The sequence below is a fragment of the Galeopterus variegatus genome, unplaced genomic scaffold, assembly GCF_000696425.1.
Source record: "Galeopterus variegatus unplaced genomic scaffold, G_variegatus-3.0.2 Scaffold4586, whole genome shotgun sequence".
Taxonomy (NCBI): domain Eukaryota; kingdom Metazoa; phylum Chordata; class Mammalia; order Dermoptera; family Cynocephalidae; genus Galeopterus; species Galeopterus variegatus.
The window spans coordinates 107,074-131,895 of record NW_007730697.1 but is presented as its reverse complement, the minus strand read 5'-3'; the positions used below and the strand labels follow the sequence as shown (position 1 = coordinate 131,895).

The 24,822-nt window shown below is 35.4% G+C and overlaps 2 protein-coding genes across 3 annotated transcripts in view; both read left to right on the top strand.

Moving 5' to 3' along the window:
* The window catches only part of STYK1 (serine/threonine/tyrosine kinase 1), a 15,138-nt gene extending 5,194 nt beyond the window's left edge, over positions 1-9,944 (top strand). Inside the window, exons 4-9 of the mRNA XM_008587906.1 lie at positions 839-1,020; positions 2,642-2,725; positions 4,882-5,090; positions 6,868-6,908; positions 7,552-7,648; positions 9,457-9,944. Of these exons, the coding sequence (XP_008586128.1) occupies positions 839-1,020; positions 2,642-2,725; positions 4,882-5,090; positions 6,868-6,908; positions 7,552-7,648; positions 9,457-9,661 (818 nt within the window). The 3' untranslated portion in view covers positions 9,662-9,944. The remainder of the gene's footprint in view (positions 1-838; positions 1,021-2,641; positions 2,726-4,881; positions 5,091-6,867; positions 6,909-7,551; positions 7,649-9,456) is intronic.
* A 6,297-nt stretch (positions 9,945-16,241) lies between these two features.
* Positions 16,242-23,917, top strand: LOC103603396 (protein mago nashi homolog 2). 2 transcript variants are annotated; one of them, XM_008587904.1, is made up of 5 exons: positions 16,242-16,400; positions 18,751-18,809; positions 19,513-19,623; positions 21,997-22,079; positions 23,544-23,917. In XM_008587904.1, the coding sequence occupies exons 1-5, from the start codon at positions 16,307-16,309 to the stop codon at positions 23,641-23,643; spliced, it is 447 nt and encodes a 148-aa protein (XP_008586126.1). In that variant the 5' UTR covers positions 16,242-16,306; the 3' UTR covers positions 23,644-23,917. The 2 variants fall into 2 exon arrangements, with proteins under 2 accessions (XP_008586126.1, XP_008586127.1); XM_008587905.1 differs by lacking the exon at positions 16,242-16,400 and adding an exon at positions 16,469-16,571.
* Positions 23,918-24,822: the final 905 nt, after the last annotated feature.

Sequence of the window (24,822 nt, the reverse complement as noted above, 5' to 3'; positions counted from 1 at the left end):
AAGCTACAGGTGCCCCGAGAGCAACTCTCTGAAGTTCTGGAACAGATCCACAATGGTAGTTGCGGAGCCATCTATCGAGCCAAAATGAATACTAGCGACCCCGCTAAGCCGAAGAGTGTTGTCGTCAAGGTTTTAAAAGGTAAAATGAGAAGTGTTAGACTTCCTTTCCCCTTTTTACTTTTCTACTGTGAGTTCCTGACAGGCTTTGCAAACATGAAGATGTTCATCCACAGATAGTTGTGATCATCATTGTGCACACAGGAAGAAAGGAATAGACGGTAGAAGTCTGAGACAGAAATGTTCCTGTTGGGGTCTTTCTTTCTCTTGCTCATTCATGCCTGTTAAGGCTACTAGATCTGATCTTTTCCATATTGTATGTTACTCAGAATTCTGAGGTTCATTCTTTTCTTCACTACTTAATACCCTTTCCTGACACTGTATTTCTCCCTCTCTCTCTCTTTTTTTTTTTTTTTTTTTGGGAATGATATGGGTCAGTAATGGTGGATACATAAAACAGAACAAGGATAAGGTAAGTAAGAATATTAATTGAAAGCCCTAGCAAGTCATCATGGTTTAAAGTAAACAGAACATTTGTCTATTTATGCAGATGAAAGGCCATCAAATTCAAAGACCTATGACTCTATGTTACCTTTGATAAAAGATCAATGATGTTGAGCTTCATCTTCTAATTGGTCCCCTTTCTGTTTACTTTTTGTCTACACTCACTCCCCTGGGGGGCCCTGAGAATTGCTGTCTGAAGTTGCTTCCTGCTCCATGGCTCCCACTTTACTGTTGATACTAGGACTGCTCACTACCCTGGCTCTTTTGTCCTCCACAGAACCAGTCGGGCTGCATGAGGTACAGGATTTCTTAGGGCGAATCCAATTCTATCAGTACCTGGGGAAACACAAGAACCTGGTACAGCTGGAAGGCTGCTGCACAGAAAAGCTGCCACTCTATATGGTGTTGGAGGATGTAGCCCAGGGGGACCTGCTCAGCTTTCTCTGGACCTGTCGTCGGGTGAGCAGTAGGGTAGAAGTGTTAGGAGAAAAAGGATTAACCTGATTGATTAGCTGTTACCATGTCAACTAGCATGATAAATGACAAAATACAGAGACATTATAATAGCATAACCGAGTACTTAAGTATCACCATCCAATAGAAATTTTTGTAATGATAAAAATGTTCTTTATCTTTTCTATCCAATATGGTAGCCATTAATCTCATGTCACTATTAAACACTTGAAATGTAGCTGGTGTGACCAAGAAATTGAATTTTTAATTTCATTTCATTTTAAATAATGTAAGATTAAATAGCCACGTGTGGCTAATGGCTACCATATTGTACAGTGCAAGTTTAGTGTGTGGACTTTAGACTCCAGTTCCTACTAGCTGTGTGACTTTAGGCAAGTCACTTCTCTGATCCTGAATTTTTGGAATCTTTTAAATGAGAGTAATAATAAATTATTATAAAAGATAAGATAAATGACGTATGTAAAAAAAATAGCAGTGATTGGTACATAGCAAGCACTCATAATGGTAGCTGTTATGATGATAATTATATAACAGTGTAACTACTGTTAGTAAAAATTGTAATTTGTTGTTGTTGTTGTTGTTAAGTGTGTTTCCCATCTGTAACATCACTGTGTTATGCCAGGGCTGACTTGGGGGAAATTCAGCTAGTAAGTTTTTGGATCTCAAACTCATATTTTTAAAAATTAAAATGTTCAAAAGTTTTCAGACTCCAATGGAATACTTTTCCTTACAATTTCCCTAGCTCTTTATTTATATATTCTTCTTTCTGATGTGCTGTTTCCTAGATTCTCACTTGCTCATGCACAAGTTCAATATTAATTGAGTCTCCTCGATATGCTGATTATTGCACAACTGAACATAAGGGACCCCATTAATGTCTTCCATCCAGTGATGTAAATAGGACAATGTGCAAGTTTTTAGGCATTTTAAACCCTTTTAAGAGTTTATCCATCTGTAAGCCCCAGCGGCACTAGCTTCTTTCCATTTTTCAAAAATATCCTGGTTCTCTATTTCAGATCATGTTCATACATTTTTTGGTTACACCAAACTTCTCCTTTCTCTTCTCTGCATACTTAATGTCCACTCATCTTTCAGATACCATCAAAAACCGTCCCTGTCCCTCCAACTGAATCAGTTCACCTCTTCCCACTATCACATGTTCTCTTAGCACTGTGTATATTTCCTTCATGGCATTTATTTATGTACAATTATTTGATTCTCAGTCCCACATGCCTGCCACACAATAAGCTCCAGGAGACAGCAACCACTTTATTTTTCTCATTCTTGTGTTGTGAGTTCCTAACATAGAATCTGGCACATTGTAGGCATGCAATAAAGATGTACTGAACTAATGTGCTAAATAAATCACACACACACACATACAAACACACACAGCTCCAGAAAAATTGCTGCTTTATTCAGTGGATAATAAATCATTCTACTTCTTTGCGTATCTGAAAATCTCTTATATCAGTCTCTCTCTGAATCTTAGTTCCTATATTTTTGTATATTTTCATTAGCTTTGATATCTGCATGTCAGAATATTTCTGCGATAATTTTTTCTTGGATATCTGTTAATACTTTTTGTTTTTCTCTGTCTCTTTAGGATGTGATGACCATGGATGGTCTTCTCTACGATCTCACGGAAAAACAAGTATATCACATCGGAAAGCAGGTCCTTTTGGCTTTGGTAAGACAAGGCAAAATGACAACGGATGGTGGGGATTTTTCTTGTTAGCCTGGTATTTGATGCCATATTTCCCATATTTGTATTCCCAGACAGGATATATATTTTAAAGAAATTTAGATAGAAGTTAGGGGGCAGAAACTGAAGCACTGATAAATTGTTTTTAGCCCCTTCTTCATGAAATCACTTAGATAATATACTATAGGATTGGTAAATCCAGGCAGAAAGTAGTCAACTTAGGGTTTTTAGAAGAAAAAAGGAGGATTTTAAAAGATTTCTCAGTCTTAAGGATCAAATTCCAGGGCCAAAAGCTGTATGTTCATTTACTTGATATTCTTACTTCTCATGTATACTAATAATAATAGATGTAAAAGGAGCAAATGGGGAAGCAAGTTGGGAGAAGATATAGGAAGAGAAACTAAATGTGAAAAAGGCTGCATAACCAAAAGGAAGTATAAAACTTTATACCTGGAAAAAAGAAAAACTAGTTCAGAACATGTTCTGCTGGACACTTGCATGATACTGAATGTGATACAAGTGGAAGAGGAGGAATGAGAAGGGGCAACAGTAGGATCATTCCTTAATTTAACCAACTTAAATGAAAAGCTAGGATAAAGAACTCAGGGTTTTTTTAAAAAAAAAATACCTTTATGAGAATTACTCAGGAAATTTAGATGATGATTTCTATGAAATTATTTAGATAACTGTGTTTAAAATTAGCATTTGCTATAGAAAATCAGGGCTCTATGAAGCTACTATTTTAAGTATTTGATATATCTCGCTACCGAGAGGTGTGAAATATACCAGGGATCTAAGTGGAATCAGGAAAAGCTTAGAAAAAAGGAGGTAGTGAAGTGAGAAAAGAGCAGTATGTACAGCTGAAGCTCCCGTGGGACAAGGCAAAGAACCTTTAACATAAATGAATATTATCTGTGGTGTTCGGAGTGGAGTACCTCTATGGTGTTGAGTGTTCCTTTGATAAAGCTAGGGTGTCAAGATATAGCCTAGCTTGTATTCCGAGCCGTTATTGTCAAGATGCCCTATAGGGATGAATGGATCAAACTGATCCATTCATCAAGGCCCTGCATTATCTGTTACAAAACAATATGATACTATTTTTTCTTACTTTTAACAACCTCGAAGTCGGTACATTCTTTAATTCTTCTCATTAGAGTATAATATCTTTGTTCTACAACCTCACCAGAGACAGAAAACTGATAATGACTGTTTCCTTCACCATCTATGATTGGAAATTATCTACTTAAACTTTTAATTTTTCATAGCATCCATTTTGAGCAATTATAGCCTTAATTTCCAGCTCTTTAGTCATGTATAGCTTTTCAGCTTCTCCATATGCCTTGAATAGCTTGATGCTGGAGAAAACGACTTCAGCAAATCAATGTCATTGGGTGCAGTGGTTCTCAAGTGCTTTGTTGTCTGCACTAGAATCACTTCAACACTTCTTTAAAATATAGGTTACCAGGTTTCTCTTCCTAGATTTTGGCTTAGTAAATCTTGGGTGAAAATCATACATTTTAAAAAAATTCTCAGGCAATTCTGATTTGCAGCCTGGTTTGAAAATTATTACTAGAGTTTTTGAAGTACTTCCTATGAATTAGAATATCTGGTTCTGGTCACTACTACTCAATTACTGTGTAGCCTTGTGTAATCATTTAGATTTATCTAAAAGATAGTTTCCTAATTCACCTCATTCAGTTACCTTAGGGACAAAATGAGAAGATGTAAAACTTTATATCAATTTGTTATTACAATACTCAATTTTGCTGTGTATTTATTACCTCATTTTGAGGACTGCTATTAGAAACTTGGAACCGACTCCCCTTTCCAAAGTCTAGCTGGGTCCTGTCTGAGAGGAAAGTGAAATCAAGAAGGGGTCAGGGTTTGACACAGAGTAGGTCATTATACTTTTAAAATCCAGTATTGATGTCATTTGGATCACCTGCTCAGTTTGTTAATCCTAAACATGATGCAAAAATGTCTGATACATTAGCATGCTTTGGAAGTGATATGTCATTATTAATGAGACTTTTTCAGAGTAGAAAATGTTCTAGCCTTTTTTAGGATTCCTAGGACTGTTTTTGTCTGTGACCCAAGCCTTGACCTCAGACAGCTGATCATCTTTGATCGTATGTTGACAGGAATTCCTGCAGGATAAGCATCTGTTCCATGGGGACATCGCAGCCAGAAATATCCTGCTCCAAAGTGATCTTACTGCTAAGCTCTGTGGACTGGGCCTGGCTTATGAAACTCACACTCTAGGGGTCATCTCCTCTACTCAAACCATACCCCTCAAGTGGCTTGCCCCAGAACGGCTTCTCCTGAGACCTGCTGGCATCAGAGGAGATATGTACGGTTTGTTCCTGTTGTTCGGATTTCTTCCTTTCATCACCTGGGTGTCCTCCCTGAACATAATTGGGTCTGTTGCCAATTATGTCTACAGATGAAATCTCTACTTAGAAGTTAGACATGCTCTCAGGCAGAAATGTTATGTGACATAGTTCATGTTTGGTATCTGGCTGCAATCCTTTTCAGTGCCTTTTCAAGTATTCCTTCTATATTATATTAGCAGCTTTAATTAGGAAAGAAAAAAAAATGATTATTCACCTCAATATCTGAGGACTTAATCTAGATCTGGCTGCAATCCTTTTCAGTGCCTTTTCAAGTATTCCTTCTATATTATATTAGCAGCTTGAATTAGGAAAGAAAAAAAAATGATTATTCACCTCAATATCTGAGGACTTAATCTAGTAGAATCTCTTTTATCTGAAGGAAGTGGGTCCATTTAATCAAAAGGCCAGTCAAACCAGGGATTTTTAAAATTAAAAGAAATATACATATCTCAAATAATTTAGCCTAAACCATATAAGTGGATATATATAGAACATATAAATATCAATGTTTTGGAGGAGCAGCAAGGCTTCTTTTTATGAAGATGGGCCTCCTAAATGATATTATATGTTATATTTCTTGTATAAATAGCATCAGTAATGACTTATTTTTGAGTTCCAGGTTAGGATGATTCTTAATGGAGTGAGAAACTTGAAAACAATTTGATTGCAGACTTTTGTTGTTATTTTTCCCAATTTTCTGTGCAACAACACTTTCTTTTTACCAAAATATTTTTATGGACTACTTTTAAAGCATTCAACTTAGTTTGCAACTTTTATCCACTTCTATTTAATCAGCTTATATAATATTTAATTGATTACACATTTATATATAATTTCAGTTACATGTACAATTGATATAAACTGGAATGTAAAAAATCACAATTGACTTTTGGTAACTATATAATGCAAACTACTTGGAGAAGCGCATAGATGTAATGTAGGACATCCTACTAGTCATGAATATCATGAGCAGCAGAGGAAATTTGGAACATCAGTTAATATGGTGAGTCAGTTAAGAACCTTTCATTGCTGCTTCACTGATGTCTGCTTTTCAGTAGAGATCTGGGGGTAATAATCTTAACTGTAAAATATTACACATTTAATGATATTACAGAATGGCGAAATATTCATCTCTCAAGTCATATTGTGAAGGCAAACACAAGGGTACTTCAAAAAGTTCATGGAAAGATTCATATTATCTTTTAATTCTGTTTTTCCACACACTTTCTGAAATACCCTGGTGTCTATGCCTGTTTTGCATAAAGCTTACTCTACTGATATTTTTCCTAGGTTTAGTAGTTAGATCTACTGAGAAAATAGTGGACAAATGATAAACCTCACTTGGCCTTGTGCTAAGAATAATGGCTGGAATTTTAGCAGAAAGGAATGGAAGGGATGAAAAAGAAGCAGTGGGAAATGTCTTTATGTTTAGAATTTGTTTGTGTGATTGCACACACACACACATTAACAAATATTTTTAAACATCTATTAATTTGAAATACAGAAGAAAAGAGACATAGACCCAGTCCTTAAAGAGATGAGCATCTAAGGAGATTGAATAGAAATGCTTTTTAATGGCACTGTTACTTTGCTTGTTTCATCAGACACTTACCCTTGATTATCCTTTGTCGCTGTCTTTATGGGCTTCTTACTGAAGGCTTCTGATATTTAAGTGAGCTCTCTTTGGGAAAGGCAGAAATAGAAATTAAGTAGATGGTTTTGTTTCTTTTACAGCTGGTCCTTTGGGATCCTTCTCTATGAGATGGTGACTCTAGGTAAGGATGATCCCTAAAGTAGTGTGCACCTGTATGCATACATGCAGGTGTGTTTATTTGGGTGCTGGATGATGTATGCTTTGAGAAAGGGTTTCAGTACAGCTCTGAAGTTTGAACTGGGCTGACATACAATCCAAGCCTGATTCCCGAAATAGAGTTGTAAAGTGATGGATGATTCCCTTCTTTTTGCTCTCTTCCTCTTTCCTTTCCCAAAAAATTACCAATTCCAAGGGATGTCTTCAAATCTCAAGGATGATTTCCAGAGTGATCTTGTATAAACATAAAAATGTTTTCTTCAGACTTATTAATCCATTTGATTGAGAGACTGTAGCACCTCCCCATGTTATAGGGAGTGGAGGAAAGATCTTATTTTTTACTTTGCCTTATTTTATTACTTTCCTAAAGACTCAAGATTCTCCTAACTTGTCAGTCCTTTTCCTCCAAAAGACCTTATCTCAAAATTCACTAATCTATATCCTTAATTGATCAGCAGGCAGCAACTATATTTTATCTAGTATTTTTTCTATAGCTGTATCTTTTTCACACAATTAACCTAAGTGGATGGAAAATAGTGTTAGTTAAAGTTCATATTGTTAGACGACCTAAAGTACTCTTGCTACTCTCATTGTTTCCATACTGTCAGGGGCACCACCATATCCTGAAGTCCCTCCTGCCAACATCCTACAGCATCTCCAGAGAAGGAAAATAATGAAGAGACCCAGCAGTTGCACACACACTATGTAAGTGGCTTTTAAAGGTCTGCTCTTCTTTCACTCCAAATCTTCTTTGCTCCCTATTAGTCATGCCCTTTTCAAAGTGGCTCACATGATGTTCAACTGATCATATGTGCTAATGTACATCTATAGACCAAACCCGTGAAACTCATATACCATATATGCATACATATCATATATACACACATATACATACACAAACACCTCCATATACAATATTTAGGCAACCACTGATGACTATATTAGGAATCTAATTTTGATAAAGTTTACTCCCCCAGAAGCTTCTAAAATATATAGTAAGCAAACCAAACTCAATGCAAGTACAGTAGGGTTTTATTTGTCTAAATGTCAGTCTTCTGCCAGCCTCAGTTCAAAGACAGCTGTCCTAAAATCCACTGCACTAGAGTTATTCATTCAGAGTATACCAGCTCTTATTTAACTTTTAAAAATTACTGACTCTGTTTTCCCATTTCTCAGCACACAAAAAAGGGACAGTTGGTGAACAAACCTAGAGGCAGAAAGTAGAAAAAATTTTAATGATATACAGAATTTTATTACCAATGAAGCTCAAAAAGGGACTGTTATGAAACATAAGAATAGGTTAAATTTTGCATAAGAAGGCAGCAGAGACATATATTAACATTTCTATTAGAACTGTTGCCATTTTGTAAAATTTTTTGCATAAGAAGGCAGCAGAGACATATATTAACATTTCTATTAGAACTGTTGCCATTTTGTAAAATTTTTTGCATAAGAAGGCAGCAGAGACATATATTAACATTTCTATTAGAACTGTTGCCATTTTGTAAAATTTTTTGCATAAGAAGGCAGCAGAGACATATATTAACATTTCTATTAGAACTGTTGCCATTTTGTAAATTTTCAGCATTGAAGGGGTAAACTTCTAGCACTTGGTTTTCTCTACAATAAACAGTTACAGTGTCAAGCAGATTATAACAATTTAAGTATCGTAACTATACAAGGGTACTTAAAGAAGTTCATGAAAAGATTTGTATTATCTTGCTTTCTTTTTTTCCTTTTTGTTGGCTGGTCAGTACAGGGATCAAACCCCTGGACCTTGGTGTTATCAGCACCTCACTCTAACCAACTTAGATAAACAGCCAGCCCCTATCTTTTAATTCTATTTTTCCACACACTTTTTGAGGTAGTTTCATGTATATGTATATATATACACACACACATGCACACACACACACACAGTATAGTAATGCTGGCTGGATATACTAAAATGAAATTGCTGACAAATATTTCTTGCAGGCTTTCTATGTGTAAAAGGCTATTCTTGATACTGAAGGAGACACTTAACTGGCAAAGTACCTGACCTTAAAGAACTTAACATTTTGATGAGGAGATATCTAAAACAACATGAAAAATCAACATAAAATATTTAGCAATACAGTAGAATGATTAAAACCTCCACCTCAAGTCTAGGGTAAAAAAGATATGTGTTCAGTCCTAGCCCTGTTACTTTATTGTACATTGTTTACAGTGTAAACAATATATAGTGAAAAAGCTGTCCTGTCTTACTGTTTGTAGTTTGAAAAATCTTAAATCATTCCTATTATAAAAAAGTGCGCATTGAGAAGATGATATTAAGAGACTTGATATAAAGAGGAGGAGAAAGAATATCAGTTTATCAGTTTCTGGGAAGAACATGAGACAGAGTAAAGAGGAGATTAACAAATTACAGTTTTTTTGTTTTTTCTTAAAAATTAGGTTCTGTTGGGAGAGAAGACATGTTATTAACACATTTGCCTTGTCAAGGAAGTCAGTTTCTCTTGTTTCTCTCTCAGGTATAGTATCATGAAGTCCTGCTGGCGCTGGAGTGAGAACAGCCGCCCCTCACCCAAAGAGCTACACTTGCGCCTAGAAGCTGCTGCTAGAACTGCAGATGACAAGGCTGTTTTGCAAGTACCAGAGTTGGTGGTGCCCGAACTATATGCAGCTGTGGCCGGTATCAGAGTGGAGAGCCTCTCCTATAGCTACAGCATCCTTTGAAGACCTCCAGGCAAGAAACACTTATGGGTGATTTTGTACTCTTGAACCAATTCCTCCAAAAACAAAGAATGGACTTTTTAGTGGGACATACAGGAAGAAATGGGACATGGGTCCTGGATCTTCCCTTAAACATTTCCCTAGAAATCTGAAGATTGCTGGAGGAGGCTCTACACACTGCATGCCTTTGAGATGAGAAGTACTGTCAGGCTCATCTCCGCTGTCCCAATCCTAAAGATGCTGGGTAGAAGGGTTGGAGTGTCATTGCAAATGAGATTTTAGAAATCTGTAATGTTTATTGGGGCATGGCAAAAATAAGCTGGTTCCTCCCACCCCCAGCTAGTTTCCTCCAGAACCATGTTTTTATTTAGACTCTTAAAAGGTCCAGGGAATTTGGGAACAGAAATCCAATAAAGGAGTTGATAAGAAAGAAAATTCAAGATTCTATTTGCTCAGGAATATAGGTTTGAACCAAGAGAAGGCAGAGGGATATAAAGTTCTTCAGTCCTGGTCCTTTCAAGTAGGGTTGGAAGACAACTATAAAGGAAAACATCTGAGTTTCCCCTTGAGTACAGATACAAGAAAGATGATCCCCTTTTATCTAATGCTGTACAACTTTTAATTAGAAGCTGGAGGAATCATTTCATGGTTAAGAACATTCAACATGTTTTGTTCATCAAGCTAGATTCCTAGTCCCTATAAGACTAAGGGGACTAACCCTAGAGAGCCAAAGTTAGATCAGTGATGAAAATGTTGTGTGTGAGCATATGTGTGTAATAAACAGGAAATGTGGAAACCAATCAAGGCTCAGTAGCTCAGATGGACTTTAACAAGGGCTAGAAAAGAATGTGATCTGATATGGAAAGATGGTAGATTCTAATTTTAAATCATCCACTGATGTACTGTGAAACTTGTTTTATTAAATAAATATTTATTGAGTGGAAGTAGTCTTTTCTGGTATATAGCTGGCAAAATCTCTATAATAGAGAAGATGAATGTAAATAAATGGAAATTAATGTTAATAGAAAAATTCAAGAGACAACCTACATTGTCTGAAAAGAGATCATTTATGTGTAAAATGGGGGTAATACCTACCTCACAGGGTTGTTGTGAGGATTGAACGAGAGTATGTATTTGTACAATATCTGGTACATAATATGTGATCAACACGTTAGTTTCCTTTCTTTTGCCCTTCCTAACCCAGGTTGTTTCATATCTTTTTCATTTAAAATCTACTGTGGCCAAGAAGAGAACCTCGGTCTATGATATGGTAAGGCAGGCCATGCCTAAAGATGGTGGCATAGTACAAGTACCACATGACTAAAATGATGAAGTCTACAATTTTGTGTGAGCTTTTGGATAGTGATCGCAGTCTTCTCCTATTTCAAAATATTAAAAATACCATGATGAGGACAATTCGGTTGAACATGGTCATCTGTAATTTTAAGGAGCATTCTGGGTACCCTGCAAGACATCCAAGGCCGCTGAAGAACAGACAACTGGAAGATGAAAATGTTGTAGAAGTTGGAATCCTGACAGAGTCATGAGGAACCAACCAAATGAAGAATGATTCTTGCCACGGTGGGTACACCACAATGACTAGTCAGAAATTAAAATGGGCAGTAAGTGGCAGTAGGGAGAAGTGAAGTAGATTGTCTTTGCACAAAATGATAAAGTCTTATGGAATCCCATTGTTGCCTCTCAGCTGTTCATTTACATCAAATTTACAAAATATTTATTTATTTATTTGAATATTTAAAAAAATTGAGTGTTAAGGCTTGCTGTGCCAGACATTGGGCTAGGTGTTAGATAAAAGAAACAGGGAGCTTTTGGTTATAGTCTAGCAAGTAAGAGGCACTATATATTTATTTGTGTGGGTATCAGTTAGTTACAAATTGTGTTAAGTGCTATGAAGAAAAAGTATAGGATAGTAGAAAGGAGTATAAAATGAAGACACCCCTCAGAAGAAATGGCATTTAAACTGAGACCTTAGGGATGGGTAAGGAAGCTGGACAGAGTGTGAGAAGAGCCTTCCAGGAGCAGGACATATGTGTGAAAACTCTGAGGCAAGAAAGCACAGTTTGAGGAGCTGCAAGGAAGCACATGGGTTGCAGCATGGTGAGTTAAAGGGAAAGTGGCACATAATGAACCGGGAGGATTGTCCTTTCATAATGTACACTCAAATTTGTTTTGGGAAAGAAGCAGATAACTGGTATTTAAAATTTTTACCCCTGATTTTGTTTTTCTGGATATAGGTATGGAAAACTGGATACAGTAATTTTTGCTTTAAGAAAACAGAGTCTTTCCCTCACTTGGAAAGGCTTTTTCCAAAAGGAGGATTTCCAAAAGGATTATATTTCTGGTGTTATATTTCTGTCACCTTTGACCTGTCAGACAAACTAAGTATTTCCAAGCTAATGAATAAAAAAGAGTATTAAAATATTTACCAATTAATCAAGCTGAATCCAGATAGATTTTGTTTTATTATTTTGACTGCCCCCTCCTCCAGTCCTGTTTTCCCATCTATGCTTTATTGTTAAAAAAAATTTCCAACAGTTGGGAACTGAGCAAACATCTGCCTAGATACAGTATCTAATGGAAACTTGACAATGTAGTTTAACATATAATAGTCTGAACCAGCAGTTCTCAAATTATGTTCATGCAGAACATTTGTGTTTTTCATGCTAGACTTAGGTATTCTGTTTTTAAACTGAATAATAATGGTGTTTTTCACCATTTAAAAAGAAAATAGTAAGTTAATGGATAGAATTTTCTTAACCTTAACATTGCTGTAATATATATATATATATATATATATATATATTTTTAAATTTTGCTTTACCATATTCATTTAAATAAATAAACAAGTAGCAAATACAATGGAAGGCCAGAGGGTAACCTGTTACCCTTAGTTTAACTGCGTTTGTTTGTTTGGGGCATAAGAGAGGTGATTCTATGTGTTTGAAGCATATAATATATGCTGGAAAAGATTCTTAGATGATAAATGGAATTAAATATATCATTATGACAATCTAGAACAGCTCCAAGTGCTCACCATATATGAACATATCTGATAAACAATGGTATTTTCTGGTTTGGCGTTTCTGCATGATGGTGATTTTCTTATTTAAGAAGTAATACCACTGAGTGGTAGAAAGACAGATATGGCTAAAGTTCATAGGGACATCTATAACAGAAAAGAGAAGAAAAAGGTGAGTGGATGGACTAAGGACTGAAATAGACTACCTCATTTTGGCTTTAAAAAAAAAAATTAAGCCACCTTAGCATGTTCTTTTAGACCAGATAGTATTCCTATTCTTGACTTACTACTCTGATCCATTTAACTTAATGAAATAGCTCTGAAAACTTTTGTTCTGTAAATACAAAATCAAAGCTAATCAAAAGTTACTGATAAAGAGAACAAATAAAAACATAAGACTATTATCTCTAATGTTTATCGCACTAAAGTTAGAACATGTTTCTTTAAATTGGAAGTAGGAAAGATTTGATCATTTTAAATAGAGAGGTAAAAAGGCAAACACCAGCAGGAGGAGAGAGGGAAAAGAGAGAGATCAAAGAAACAGAAAATTACAGATGTAGGAAAAGTCAATATTTTAAAGATTAAATTAACACATATAACAAAAGATCTTTTCTGACCATAGCCCCCTACATGGATTCATCATCATAAATTTGAAAAACATAAACTTTAAACACTGTAGTGGGAAATCACTATTTTTTCAATGAATACTATGTATTTGAATTAAACTTGTGAATGAACCTTCAGTTCAGTTGGAGTTGGAAATAAAAGGTTTAGTTTTTACCAACTTCACAAGGTGTGTTGGAATTGACCACTGTGTTAGCAAAGGTAGATACCGTACTCTGGCTTAATTTAAGCAGCTCAAACATTTATTCATAAGTAAATTGTGCCCATATCAGTAAGTACATTTTAATTTAGAGTCTACAGCAACTGAAATTTTAAAATGTTCACAAAATATTTTCACTATTTCCAGCTCAACTAAAAGTTTATGAGAAGATTCTGCCCAACACAGTAGCCACTAGTCACATGTGGCTATTTAAATGTTAATGTAAATTAATCAAAATTAAGAATTCAGTTCTTCAGTCATACTTGCCACATTTCAAGTGCTCAGTCGCCATATATAACATTTCCATGTTGCTGTTGTGTAGCACCTGAGACGATATGTTAATGTAAATTAATCAAAATTAAGAATTCAGTTCTTCAGTCATACTTGCCACATTTCAGGTGCTCAGTCGCCATATATAACATTTCCATGTTGCTGTTGTGTAGCACCTGAGACGATCACAAAACACAAATGCTTTATCACTCTGTAATCTTTGTCACAATATAAGAGGTACCTATTTTGGCCTAATTTGGGCTTGAAATATGAAGAGTTACATAAAAATAGTTTCATATTTCATCTTAAAAACAAATAGGGTTATAGAGGATTAGTCTTAAACTGGTAAGTCTTTTTTAGGGGATCAAGACAGTAATTGTCCCACTTAAAAAAAAAATCTTAATACTTCCTGCATTCCATAACCTCTATTTACATAGTCACAAATTGTATCTACAGTTCTATTTAGGTAGACATGAAGATGACTGCTGGCACATATGCCAAAAACTTCAGGGAAATACATTAGAGAATATAAAGATATTGAATGAGTTTTCTCATCTAATTCAACCAGATGGATTCACAGCCAATATTTTCAGAGATACTATGGAATATTGTGCTCAAATTTCTGTGAACTATTCTCATGGTAAGTATGGTGACCAACATCTCAGTCTTCCCGGGACTTTCAAGGTTTTTAAAACTGAAAGTCCCACATTGTAGGAAACTGCCCAATCCTGGGCAAATTAGAATGGCTAGTCACCTTGTGGTGCATTATGTTTCTTATGTATTTTCTAAAATGGTGGCTTACAGTAGGGACTGAATAATTTTTCTTTATTAGTAATTACATAACTGTTAATATAGACTCAAGATAACCTGGCCAAACCCACCTTTCTAATCATTCCACTTCCGTGAACCTTTTGTACTAGCTATACTAAATTCCTAGCTTTCCCAAAACATGCATTTTCACACCACTGTGCCTTTGCTCAGCCCATTCTCTGCCTAGAATGCTTTTCCCTCCCACTGAACATGCACAGAACTTACCTAACCTATCAAGGTCCAATTCAAACAACACCTCTTTTCATAAGCTTTCTCTGTTATTCCCCTTTTATCAAATTCCCCTACTCTGCAACAGAATGACTTGCTTCCTCTGCTGCACTATCAGCCTGTTTTACATGTATTTTTCATTACAGCAATTGTTCCCTTCTGCTATTTGCCTTACTTGTTTGCTTCTTTTCTAGACTGTGAGTGCAAATGGCCCTGTCTTTATTACTAGTGTCCAGCTGTTTCTGGCACATAGAAAATGCTTGTTAATATTTATAATGTTATATACATTTCAAAGCTTGTTTTATGTACGTTATCTCATTTTATCCACTCAACAATTCCGTGAGCTTGGCAAAGTTGATTGCTGTATATATCCATTTGGTTGATGAACAAACAGGCTTACCTGACCAAGGTTAGGTAGTGGTAGTGTTGGGAATGAATTCCAGGTTCTCTGACTACCACTTTCTACTAAATCTCACAGGAGGTTGTCATCCAACAGACAGGATTACTCTGTGTGTTGGTAATAAAAGGGTGATCAATAATAATTGAAAAGCAGACTTTGTGTAAAAGCTCACCCTGTCTTTCCCTGTCCTTCAAAACCATCTCACACTGGAGCGTTGTTTCACTTCCCCAATTTGATTCTGCCTGGCGAGAAACACAGCTAAACCATTATTTGATCTTAAGTCAAATTGCCGAAACCCCACAGGCTAGAAAAGGTTAACCCTTACTGAATGAATGGAAGCACCTTAGAAGGTCTGATATGAGAGGAACTCTTTTCTACCACGCCAGGGATTTGCAGATTCACGTGCTTTTCAAAATTTCAGACCTCTGGTCTGATGAATTCCTTCTACTTTGTCTCTGTTACTACAGGCTCCTAGCTGAAGGGTAACTAGCAATCGTTTTCCAGAAGGGGAAAGTCCCCTGTTAGGAGTTAATCAAACAGGAGAAACGGGCCCTATACCAGGTCTGCCACTGATCCTGGGCTTTATCTTTACTCATCTCACCAGTTAAAGGGCAATAAAGCCACACCCATCTCACAGGAAGTCGCGAAAAGCAAAGGCGATTTGCAAAAACCTTAGTTTTAAGCACATAAAAAAGTTGTTATATTTTCACACTTACGTTCATTGCTAATATATTGTAATCTACTTAACTTTGAAAATAATGTGCTTCTGATCCTAAAAATCTAAACTCACGTGACTGCGCCCTCCCATCGCGCCTCAAATAACTACCTGAAGATATTTGAGTCTCCCAAATAATGTGCTTCTGATCCTAAAAATCTAAACTCACGTGACTGCGCCCTCCCATCGCGCCTCCGGCGGCTCTCCCATCACGCGAGAGGTCGCTTTCACGCTTCCCCCTGAGGGCCCCGGAGGCGGAAGAGGCGCGCGCGCAGTGACGCCTTTATCGGGGCGATGACGTCAGTGTCCGGCGCCGGGCGGCACGTGGGCCGGCCCTTTCCGCGGGCTTCCCCGTAGTAAAAATGGCTATGGCTAGTGATTTCTACCTGCGCTACTATGTAGGGCACAAGGGCAAGTTTGGACACGAGTTTCTGGAATTCGAGTTTCGGCCGGACGGTGAGCAGAGGCCGGGCCGCCGGCTCCGCAGCCTCGCGCGGTGCTGGCAAAGGGAAAAGTTCAGGAGAGGCCGCGGGCGAGGCGAGGCGGGGTGGCGGGAGCGAGCCGCGGTGGGCTTGAACGGGGTACGGTGGCAGCTACGGCCCCTGCTTCAACCGAAGGAAAGAGCAGGTTAAGAATATGAGAAGCCTGAGTGTTTTTTTTTTTTTTGTTTGTTTGTTTTTTAAGTAAAAGAGGGCTAATTGCTGTAAATTAATTCAGAAAAGCTAATTCTGCCACAAACTGAAAAGTTGAACCTACAGTAATCAGAATCCTAGAATCAGCGCACCAGAAGGGACTTTAAAGGCCATGCACGAGTACGTAGGTTATCGACCTAATGCTAGACCATTTTTAAGACCACCCTTACCAAGCCAAGCGGTGGTCCAGTGGATGCTTAAAATTTTTCGGTGGCCAGTAACTTTTGGGACCTACCCACTCATTCATTTTATTCATTCAGGCTATGTGTGTTAAGGCTGCTTTGACGGTGAGGAGCTCGACGTGTAAACAAATATGTATAATGTGTTTTAGGGGCTTAAAGAAAATTGTTCATCATAGGATGCGTAATGAGTGCGAAAAAAGGGGAGAGGTTAGTTCCGCCAGAGGGAGTCAGGAAAAACTAACTAGAGGACTAGACACTTTAGATGAATCTTGAATGAAATTAGGTATTGGCCTCTGGGGGCAGAAAACAGGCTGCAAGAACAGCGTGAGCAGAGGGCAGAATGAAACTGCTGCCCATGTAGTGTGCAGCAATTCTATCTTTTGACAGCTCTGACTCTCTTTAGAGAGTGTTACTGTATATTGAACTCTGTCTCCCTGCAACGAGGACAGTTCAAATGGACAGATTTTTGTGTTTTTTTGAATGCACATTATGTGCTGGGCAACATGCAAATACAAAAATTTAGGGTGCAGTATTGAGTGAGACTTTAATTTTCCTCAAGCAATTATGTCTTGGTGGGAGACACAGAGATGTATCTAACCATAAAGCACTGTGGGTATATTAAGTGCTATATGCGTGCTTTGGAGAAGATTCTATGACAGCATGAATGAAAAATTAGGTGAGGATCCCATATTAGGAAAGGGAAAGAGTATCAAACATTTCAGGCAAAACTCAAAGTAACTAAAGCCCTGTGATTATTCAGAAACCTTAATCACCTTACTCATCCTTGCTTTCCTCATTCTCTTCTAAATTTGGCTCAGTAGCCAAATTTAACTGAATTCATCTGTTCTTTCCTTATGTAGTATTTTTAGTCCCCTTGCCTGTGAACACCATCCAGCTTGTCCATATTACTTTTAGTCAGTCACATAAATTAAGTATCCCAATATTATCAGGTAAATTTCTGCAGAACAGTGGTTCTCATCCACTTATTACCACTATTGGTAATAGTCACAAAGACTGACATTCCTAAGGGGCACACCTCATTAGCGTAACCTATCATTTTAGAGGGCCAGGAGCTCATTTTAGCTGTGTCTGGCTTTCCTGGAGGGAGTGGCAACTGACCAGCCACGAGAAGCATGCATCGGGGGTACAAAAGTCATGATGAGCTAAAATAAAATATAAATCACCTAACAAACTGGTCAGTTTATATTCGGAAGCAGCATATAGTATGTATATTTCCTAGTCACAATTCTAAGAGACTAGTATTACCATAATTATGTACATACATTAATTTGAAGGAAAATAACTGAAAGAGAGCATTTTGGCATAGTGGAGAAAGCACGAGTATTGGAAGAAAGTGGATCTAGATTTGAATCTTTCATGACATTGGGCAAGTTACTTAACTTTATTTTCTCACTTACAAATAGGTGAGAGAATAAAACCTGCTTTTTAGGATTGTTTTACAGATTAGATTAAGTGCTCTGGGTAAAACACCTAGCACCAATTAAGACATATAACAGACTTTAAAAGAAATAATATTTCCTTTTTTGGGTTGTCCAAAAAGTTTATGGTATAACTGAAGAAAACAAGCCTTAAAAATGACCCATAATGTATTGAAGGCATGAAATATTTAAAAAATTAGGCTAGCTCAACTTTAGCCAACTTACCAGCAAGTATTTATTGAGCATCTGCACATGTAGCATTGATCTTACACTAGGAGAGATGAAATACGAGGGTACTTCAGAAAGTTCACGAAAAAATAGAATGAAAAGATAATATGAATCTTTCCAAGAACTTTTTGAAGTACCCTCGCACTAATAAAGGTCGTAGTATAAAATTGTCTTTACCTTCAAAGTTGCTTATGATGTTCTTTCTTTTTTTTTTTTTTTAAGCAGTTTTGCTGTTATAGATTGAATTTTTTTCCACTCCCCACAGGAAAGCTTAGATATGCCAACAACAGCAATTACAAAAATGATGTCATGATCAGAAAAGAGGTATGTTCTTTGCAAATGTCTAATTTTTTTATATTTAGCCCATTTTCCTCATGTTTGTGTTAAATTTGCAAAAGTACACGTAAGGCTGTATTGTAAAGGAGCCAGTTTGTAGATTGAAAAGAGTTTACATTTAAGTCAGATATGTGTGTAGCATCTCTAACAACAAAAGAAGCAATCTGAATATATTAAACTGGAGTCCCACATTTGAATATATCATTTAATTCCTTTTAAAATTACCTTTTTCTTTTTTATTCTGTTCAGTGTTTGAACTAATTGATAATCGTGATATTAGCGTGGTATGATTTTTAAAAGAAAGGCTCAAACATTAGGAATAAGAAAGAGTTCCGAACACTTACTGTGATGTGCAACTCGCATTTGTCTCTATCCACCTTATAGACCTTGTGTTGTCACCATTAACTACCTGAAGATATTTGAGTCTCCCTATTACAAAGGCAAAATACAGGGTTTCAAAAGGGCTCTAGAAGAGGAGAAAATATATATTAAAGGAAAGGGCAAGGGAGTAAAAAATAATATTTTTAAGAAGGATGAATGATTATTTCATCCTGTACTTTTGAAATCAGAATTAAGCTTTTCTGTGATATTCTGTTTGAATATTCAGGGTTTGTAACTCCATTCTATCATTTCTTAGTTGTGGAAAGACATAGGCATTTTGAAATGAAATTTTATTATGATTCTTTTCTAGGCTTATGTACACAAGAGTGTAATGGAAGAACTGAAGAGAATCATTGATGACAGTGAAATTACAAAAGAAGATGATGCTTTGTGGCCTCCCCCTGATAGGGTTGGCCGACAGGTTTGTAATTAGTGATTCTTTAAATGCGTGAATATTAAAAATTGATAGTATAATTATTATGTTTCCCCTTGTTTATCTAGAATGGTTCCTCTCTGATTCTTTTTTTTACATTTAGTAGGCACCTGGTAAATACCTTTTAATTTTATTTCATTTAGCTTCATTTTTTGTGCTTCCTGCTAGTAGTAAAAGAGTCAGTGCAGAGCTCTAAATTTAGATGTCTTTCTGGACAATCTTCTCTGTAGCCACCCCAGCCAAAATTAGGATGTTGTCACACTGTTATGAATAATTTCTATTGTATTTTTAATCACTTTTATTAGTAATAAGTACAAGTGTTTTTTGTTAAATTTGCAACTTACAATTCTGATTTACTGTGTAAATTTTGCTTTCTCCAAATTTATAACTTTCAAAATTCTTTTTTGCATTCTTATGCCCCAGAGAGAGATTTGATTGGTTTCTCTGTTCAAACTGACCATTGCGTTTGCCTCTCATATTCCCTTCAGAATAATTGGTGTTTCTCCAAGGGCTTCTGAAGAACTCTGAAGACCTAATTTCACTCTGTAGAAAGACAGTTTGGTTTCTGAATTGGGTCTTTTCAACTCTTGGAGAAATGAGATACAACCCCGGGAAGGAAGAAACATTTAATTACAACCCCAAGAAGGAAGAAACATTTAATTTCACTTTTGTATATTCCTGAGGATTATACTTTATATCACACCTTCTTTGACTAGAAGAAAATATGGAGAAATCTAACAGATGCTGACACTCTGTAGCAGTAACTTAACTCTTCTATTTAAAGAAACGTTATTTAGCAAAGCAAAGGTAATAGTAACAGTATTTATTTTAAGCATTGTATCATTTTTAAAAAATAAATTTAGACTTCAGTTTGTTTTATGCATATATACATATGTAGTAAAAAGCAGGAACAACAGCGGCTAACCTTTTATATCTTTTAGACTCCAGGAGAGCCCAGTTTCATCTACCCCCTTGATGTTGTATTCATGGGTTTTGATTAGTGGAGAGGAGTAGGCATGCTCCAGAAATTGTCTGTTGGATCATTAAGTCAAAGATTTTATGATTGTTAGACAATCTCAGTTAATCTTAGTTAATTTAATTCTCCATTTGGTGTGTGCCATAAATTGTGCATAATTAGATCTTCTGATTCTATAGCTAGGACTGTCTTAGGGCATCAGTTAATTTGTCTTGAAAAGTCATTATAGACATAGCCTCTTAATTAATTGGTTTTAGATTTTCAACTATGCCCTCAGTATGAATCTGGCCCCCACGTCATGGGCAGGAGGGGGGACAGTCAGCTTTGTATCTCATAAATATTCGAAATAAGTAAATAAATGAGTTTAAAAAAAACAATATAGAGAAAAATTTATACAGTGATATGTCACATTAGGAGCATCAAAGTTATGTTTTTGTTTTTCTAGTTCTTAATTTTAATTGTTTTGTAAGTTCAAAAGAATGTTAGTCTTTTAAGACCTGGGATTAAATATCAGTACTATTACTTAATAGTTGTTGGAAATATCACCAGATGTTTTCCTGTGCTTTATGAGGTTTTTTGGTTTTTCTAGTTCTTAATTTTAATTGTTTTGTAAGTTCAAAAGAATGTTAGTCTTTTAAGACGTGGGATTAAATATCAGTACTATTACTTAATAGTTGTTGGAAATATCACCAGATGTTTTCCTGTGCTTTATGAGGTTTTTTGTTTGTTTGTTTTGGCAGCTGGCTGGTACAGGAATTCAATCCTAGACCTTGGTGTTATCAGTACCATGCTCTAACCAACTGAGCTAACTGGCCAGCCTCTTCATGAGTTTTGGATTACACATTTATAAAATAAGGCTAACAAAGCCTACCTTAAAAGGTTATTTTAGTGATTATAGCAAATGTTTGTAAAGTCTTTAGCAGGCTTGGCATATAGTGGTGCTAAAGTGATAGCTACTATTAATATTATACATTTTATTCGTAAAACCTTATAGAAAGGGAAAATGTTTGTATTTATTGTATTAAAAATAGGTTTCTATTTATATAATTATTTTAATAACATGTGTGCTTCAAAGTGATATCTTTAGTTTTTATTGACATTATAAGAAACATTTCCTGTCATTTCATTTTATAGTGTCGATTCTCTAAGATGTCTCTGGAAGGCACTTCTTGGTTGGTCCTAAAATTGGGGAGCAGTTGATGAGGTTTTTATTTTAAGGACATAGTTTATGTCTAACAGGTCAAATTTCTTTTTTCCCTTTTCCCCCCTCTATTGATTGCTAGAAAACTTACAGCTAAAATTGGGACCTCTTTTTAGCAAGAATACAGACATCAGGGATAGATTTTTATATTAACTACATTTCTCTGCTATTTTATTTTTTTCAGGAGCTTGAAATTGTAATTGGAGATGAACACATTTCTTTCACCACATCAAAAATAGGTTCTCTTATTGATGTAAATCAGTCAAAGTAAGTATGTTAGAGCATTTTAGCTAAATTGGCGTACCTTATTGGAAAGGCTTATTTTAGAACTGTAGTCAGTTTGTTAGGTAAGATTGTTTCAGAGGCATCTTGTCAGTTTGTAATGCAGATTAATTCTGATTTTTATGTCACTAAAGGCTTGTTATCTTGTCTCAGAGAAGTTAGGAGGGTATTTCACTGATTGGCAAAAAAATTCTTAATCTAACAGCTATGTATAATAATATCCAAATTTTGTTATCTGTTTTGTGGAAAAATCTGGATACAATATCAGAAAATTTAAAGAAATAAATTTTTATTTGATTATATCAGCCTCATTAACCTCATATCATATCAGTTCCTTCTTGGGTTCAGTACTCCAAAAAAAGGAAAAACTCAGTATAGCTCAAGTATGCTCTTAGCTCCTATTTTCTCAAGTTCTGTGTCTCCTTTGGACCTTTGTAGCAGATACCATTACTTTAAGCCATTTCTTCCCATGCCTTCCCCTCAAAATGTCCCCATGGTGCTGTCACTTTTTCCTGTCACCCTAAATTGTAAAAATTTTTTTGTTTACTGGTTTGAATGTAAGTTCCATGAGAACCTTGCTGTATCTCCAAAGTTAGTGGAGTGCCTGGCACATAATAGGTGCTTTATATAAATATTTATTAGAGGAAAGGAGAAGGGAATGAGTGCATAATAACTATTGGAGACAAAAGGCTGTGTTCATAAAGACCAACCAGATGTTGTCAAATTTATTTTCCTATAGTTGGTAAGGATGTTGCATTCATACCCTACTGGGATTGTAAACTGGTACATTGTTTTTTGGAAAGCAATTTGGTAATATGCATCAAAAACTATTAATATTTTTCATTCATCTTTGACCAAGTAATTTTAGTTCTGAACATCTATTGTAGGGAAATATTCTCAAATATTGGAAAAACTTTATTATGCATGAAGAAGCTCATTACAGCATTATTACTGAAAAACAATCCAAATGTTTAACAAGGAGAGAATTCTTCAATTAAAAATTATTGGTGAATTATTATTTTTTTAATGCTGTGAAGAAAGTAATGTGAAAAAGCACAGTAGGAATGATTTTAGTTACAAAAAATAATAGAGAAACACAAGTATTTATAATTATTCTGTGAGGGTGGTGGCAGTACCACATTATAAGTATTATTTTTTTCTGTTTTATAAATCTTTGTGATGTGTAGCTATTACTTTCATAAGGAGATAAACACTTTAAATATAAAATTGAATACTGATGAAGAAATTTTATTTTTTCTTACAGAAAAGATAGAGGTGTTGGTTGCTCAGTATGTCCATTTTAGTTGTCAACAAAATCTTTCCCTTCTCCTAAATTCCATTAACATAATTGTGACAGAATTTTGATTTTGTTTTGTTTTAGGAATTAATTTATAAAATTATGTTTTATTCTAGGAACAAAAGAGTAACTTTTACTTTTTTAAATTTTAGGGATCCAGAAGGCCTTCGAGTATTTTACTATTTGGTACAGGACCTGAAATGTTTAGTTTTCAGTCTCATTGGATTACATTTTAAGATTAAACCAATTTAAATTGCATGTTTTTGAAGCTGTTTGTATATTTAATTAAGGGATGGGTAAGGGAGGGTTTACTTGTCATTTACATTACTGGGATTTTTATGAATGTGAAGGAAACAAAAAAATTTTTGTATGTAAAGTGAAAATAATAAAGTACATAAAAAGGTTGAATGGTTACTTTCACTTGGGGTCCATGTGGGTTGGAAGGTTCCCACAGACACAAAATTTCGTAAATAAAAGACACCTTTTGTTGAAATTTTGCTCCAATAAAATATATCAAAGCCTGGAACAAAAACTATTAATATTTTTCATTCATCTTTGACCAAGTAATTTTAGTTCTGAACATCTATTCTAGGGAAATATTCTCAAATATTGGAAAAACTTTATTATGCATGAAGAAGCTCATTACAGCATTATTACTGAAAAATAATCCAAATGTTTAACAAGGAGAGAATTCTTCAATTAAAAATTATTGGTGAATTATTATTTTTTTAATGCTGTGAAGAAAGTAATGTGAAAAAGCACAGTAGGAATGATTTTAGTTACAAAAAATAATAGAGAAACACAAGTATTTATAATTATTCTGTGAGGGTGGTGGCAGTACCACATTATAAGTATTATTTTTTTCTGTTTTATAAATCTTTGTGATGTGTAGCTATTACTTTCATAAGGAGATAAACACTTTAAATATAAAATTGAATACTGATGAAGAAATTTTATTTTTTCTTACAGAAAAGATAGAGGTGTTGGTTGCTCAGTATGTCCATTTTAGTTGTCAACAAAATCTTTCCCTTCTCCTAAATTCCATTAACATAATTGTGACAGAATTTTGATTTTGTTTTGTTTTAGGAATTAATTTATAAAATTATGTTTTATTCTAGGAACAAAAGAGTAACTTTTACTTTTTTAAATTTTAGGGATCCAGAAGGCCTTCGAGTATTTTACTATTTGGTACAGGACCTGAAATGTTTAGTTTTCAGTCTCATTGGATTACATTTTAAGATTAAACCAATTTAAATTGCATGTTTTTGAAGCTGTTTGTATATTTAATTAAGGGATGGGTAAGGGAGGGTTTACTTGTCATTTACATTACTGGGATTTTTATGAATGTGAAGGAAACAAAAAAATTTTTGTATGTAAAGTGAAAATAATAAAGTACATAAAAAGGTTGAATGGTTACTTTCACTTGGGGTC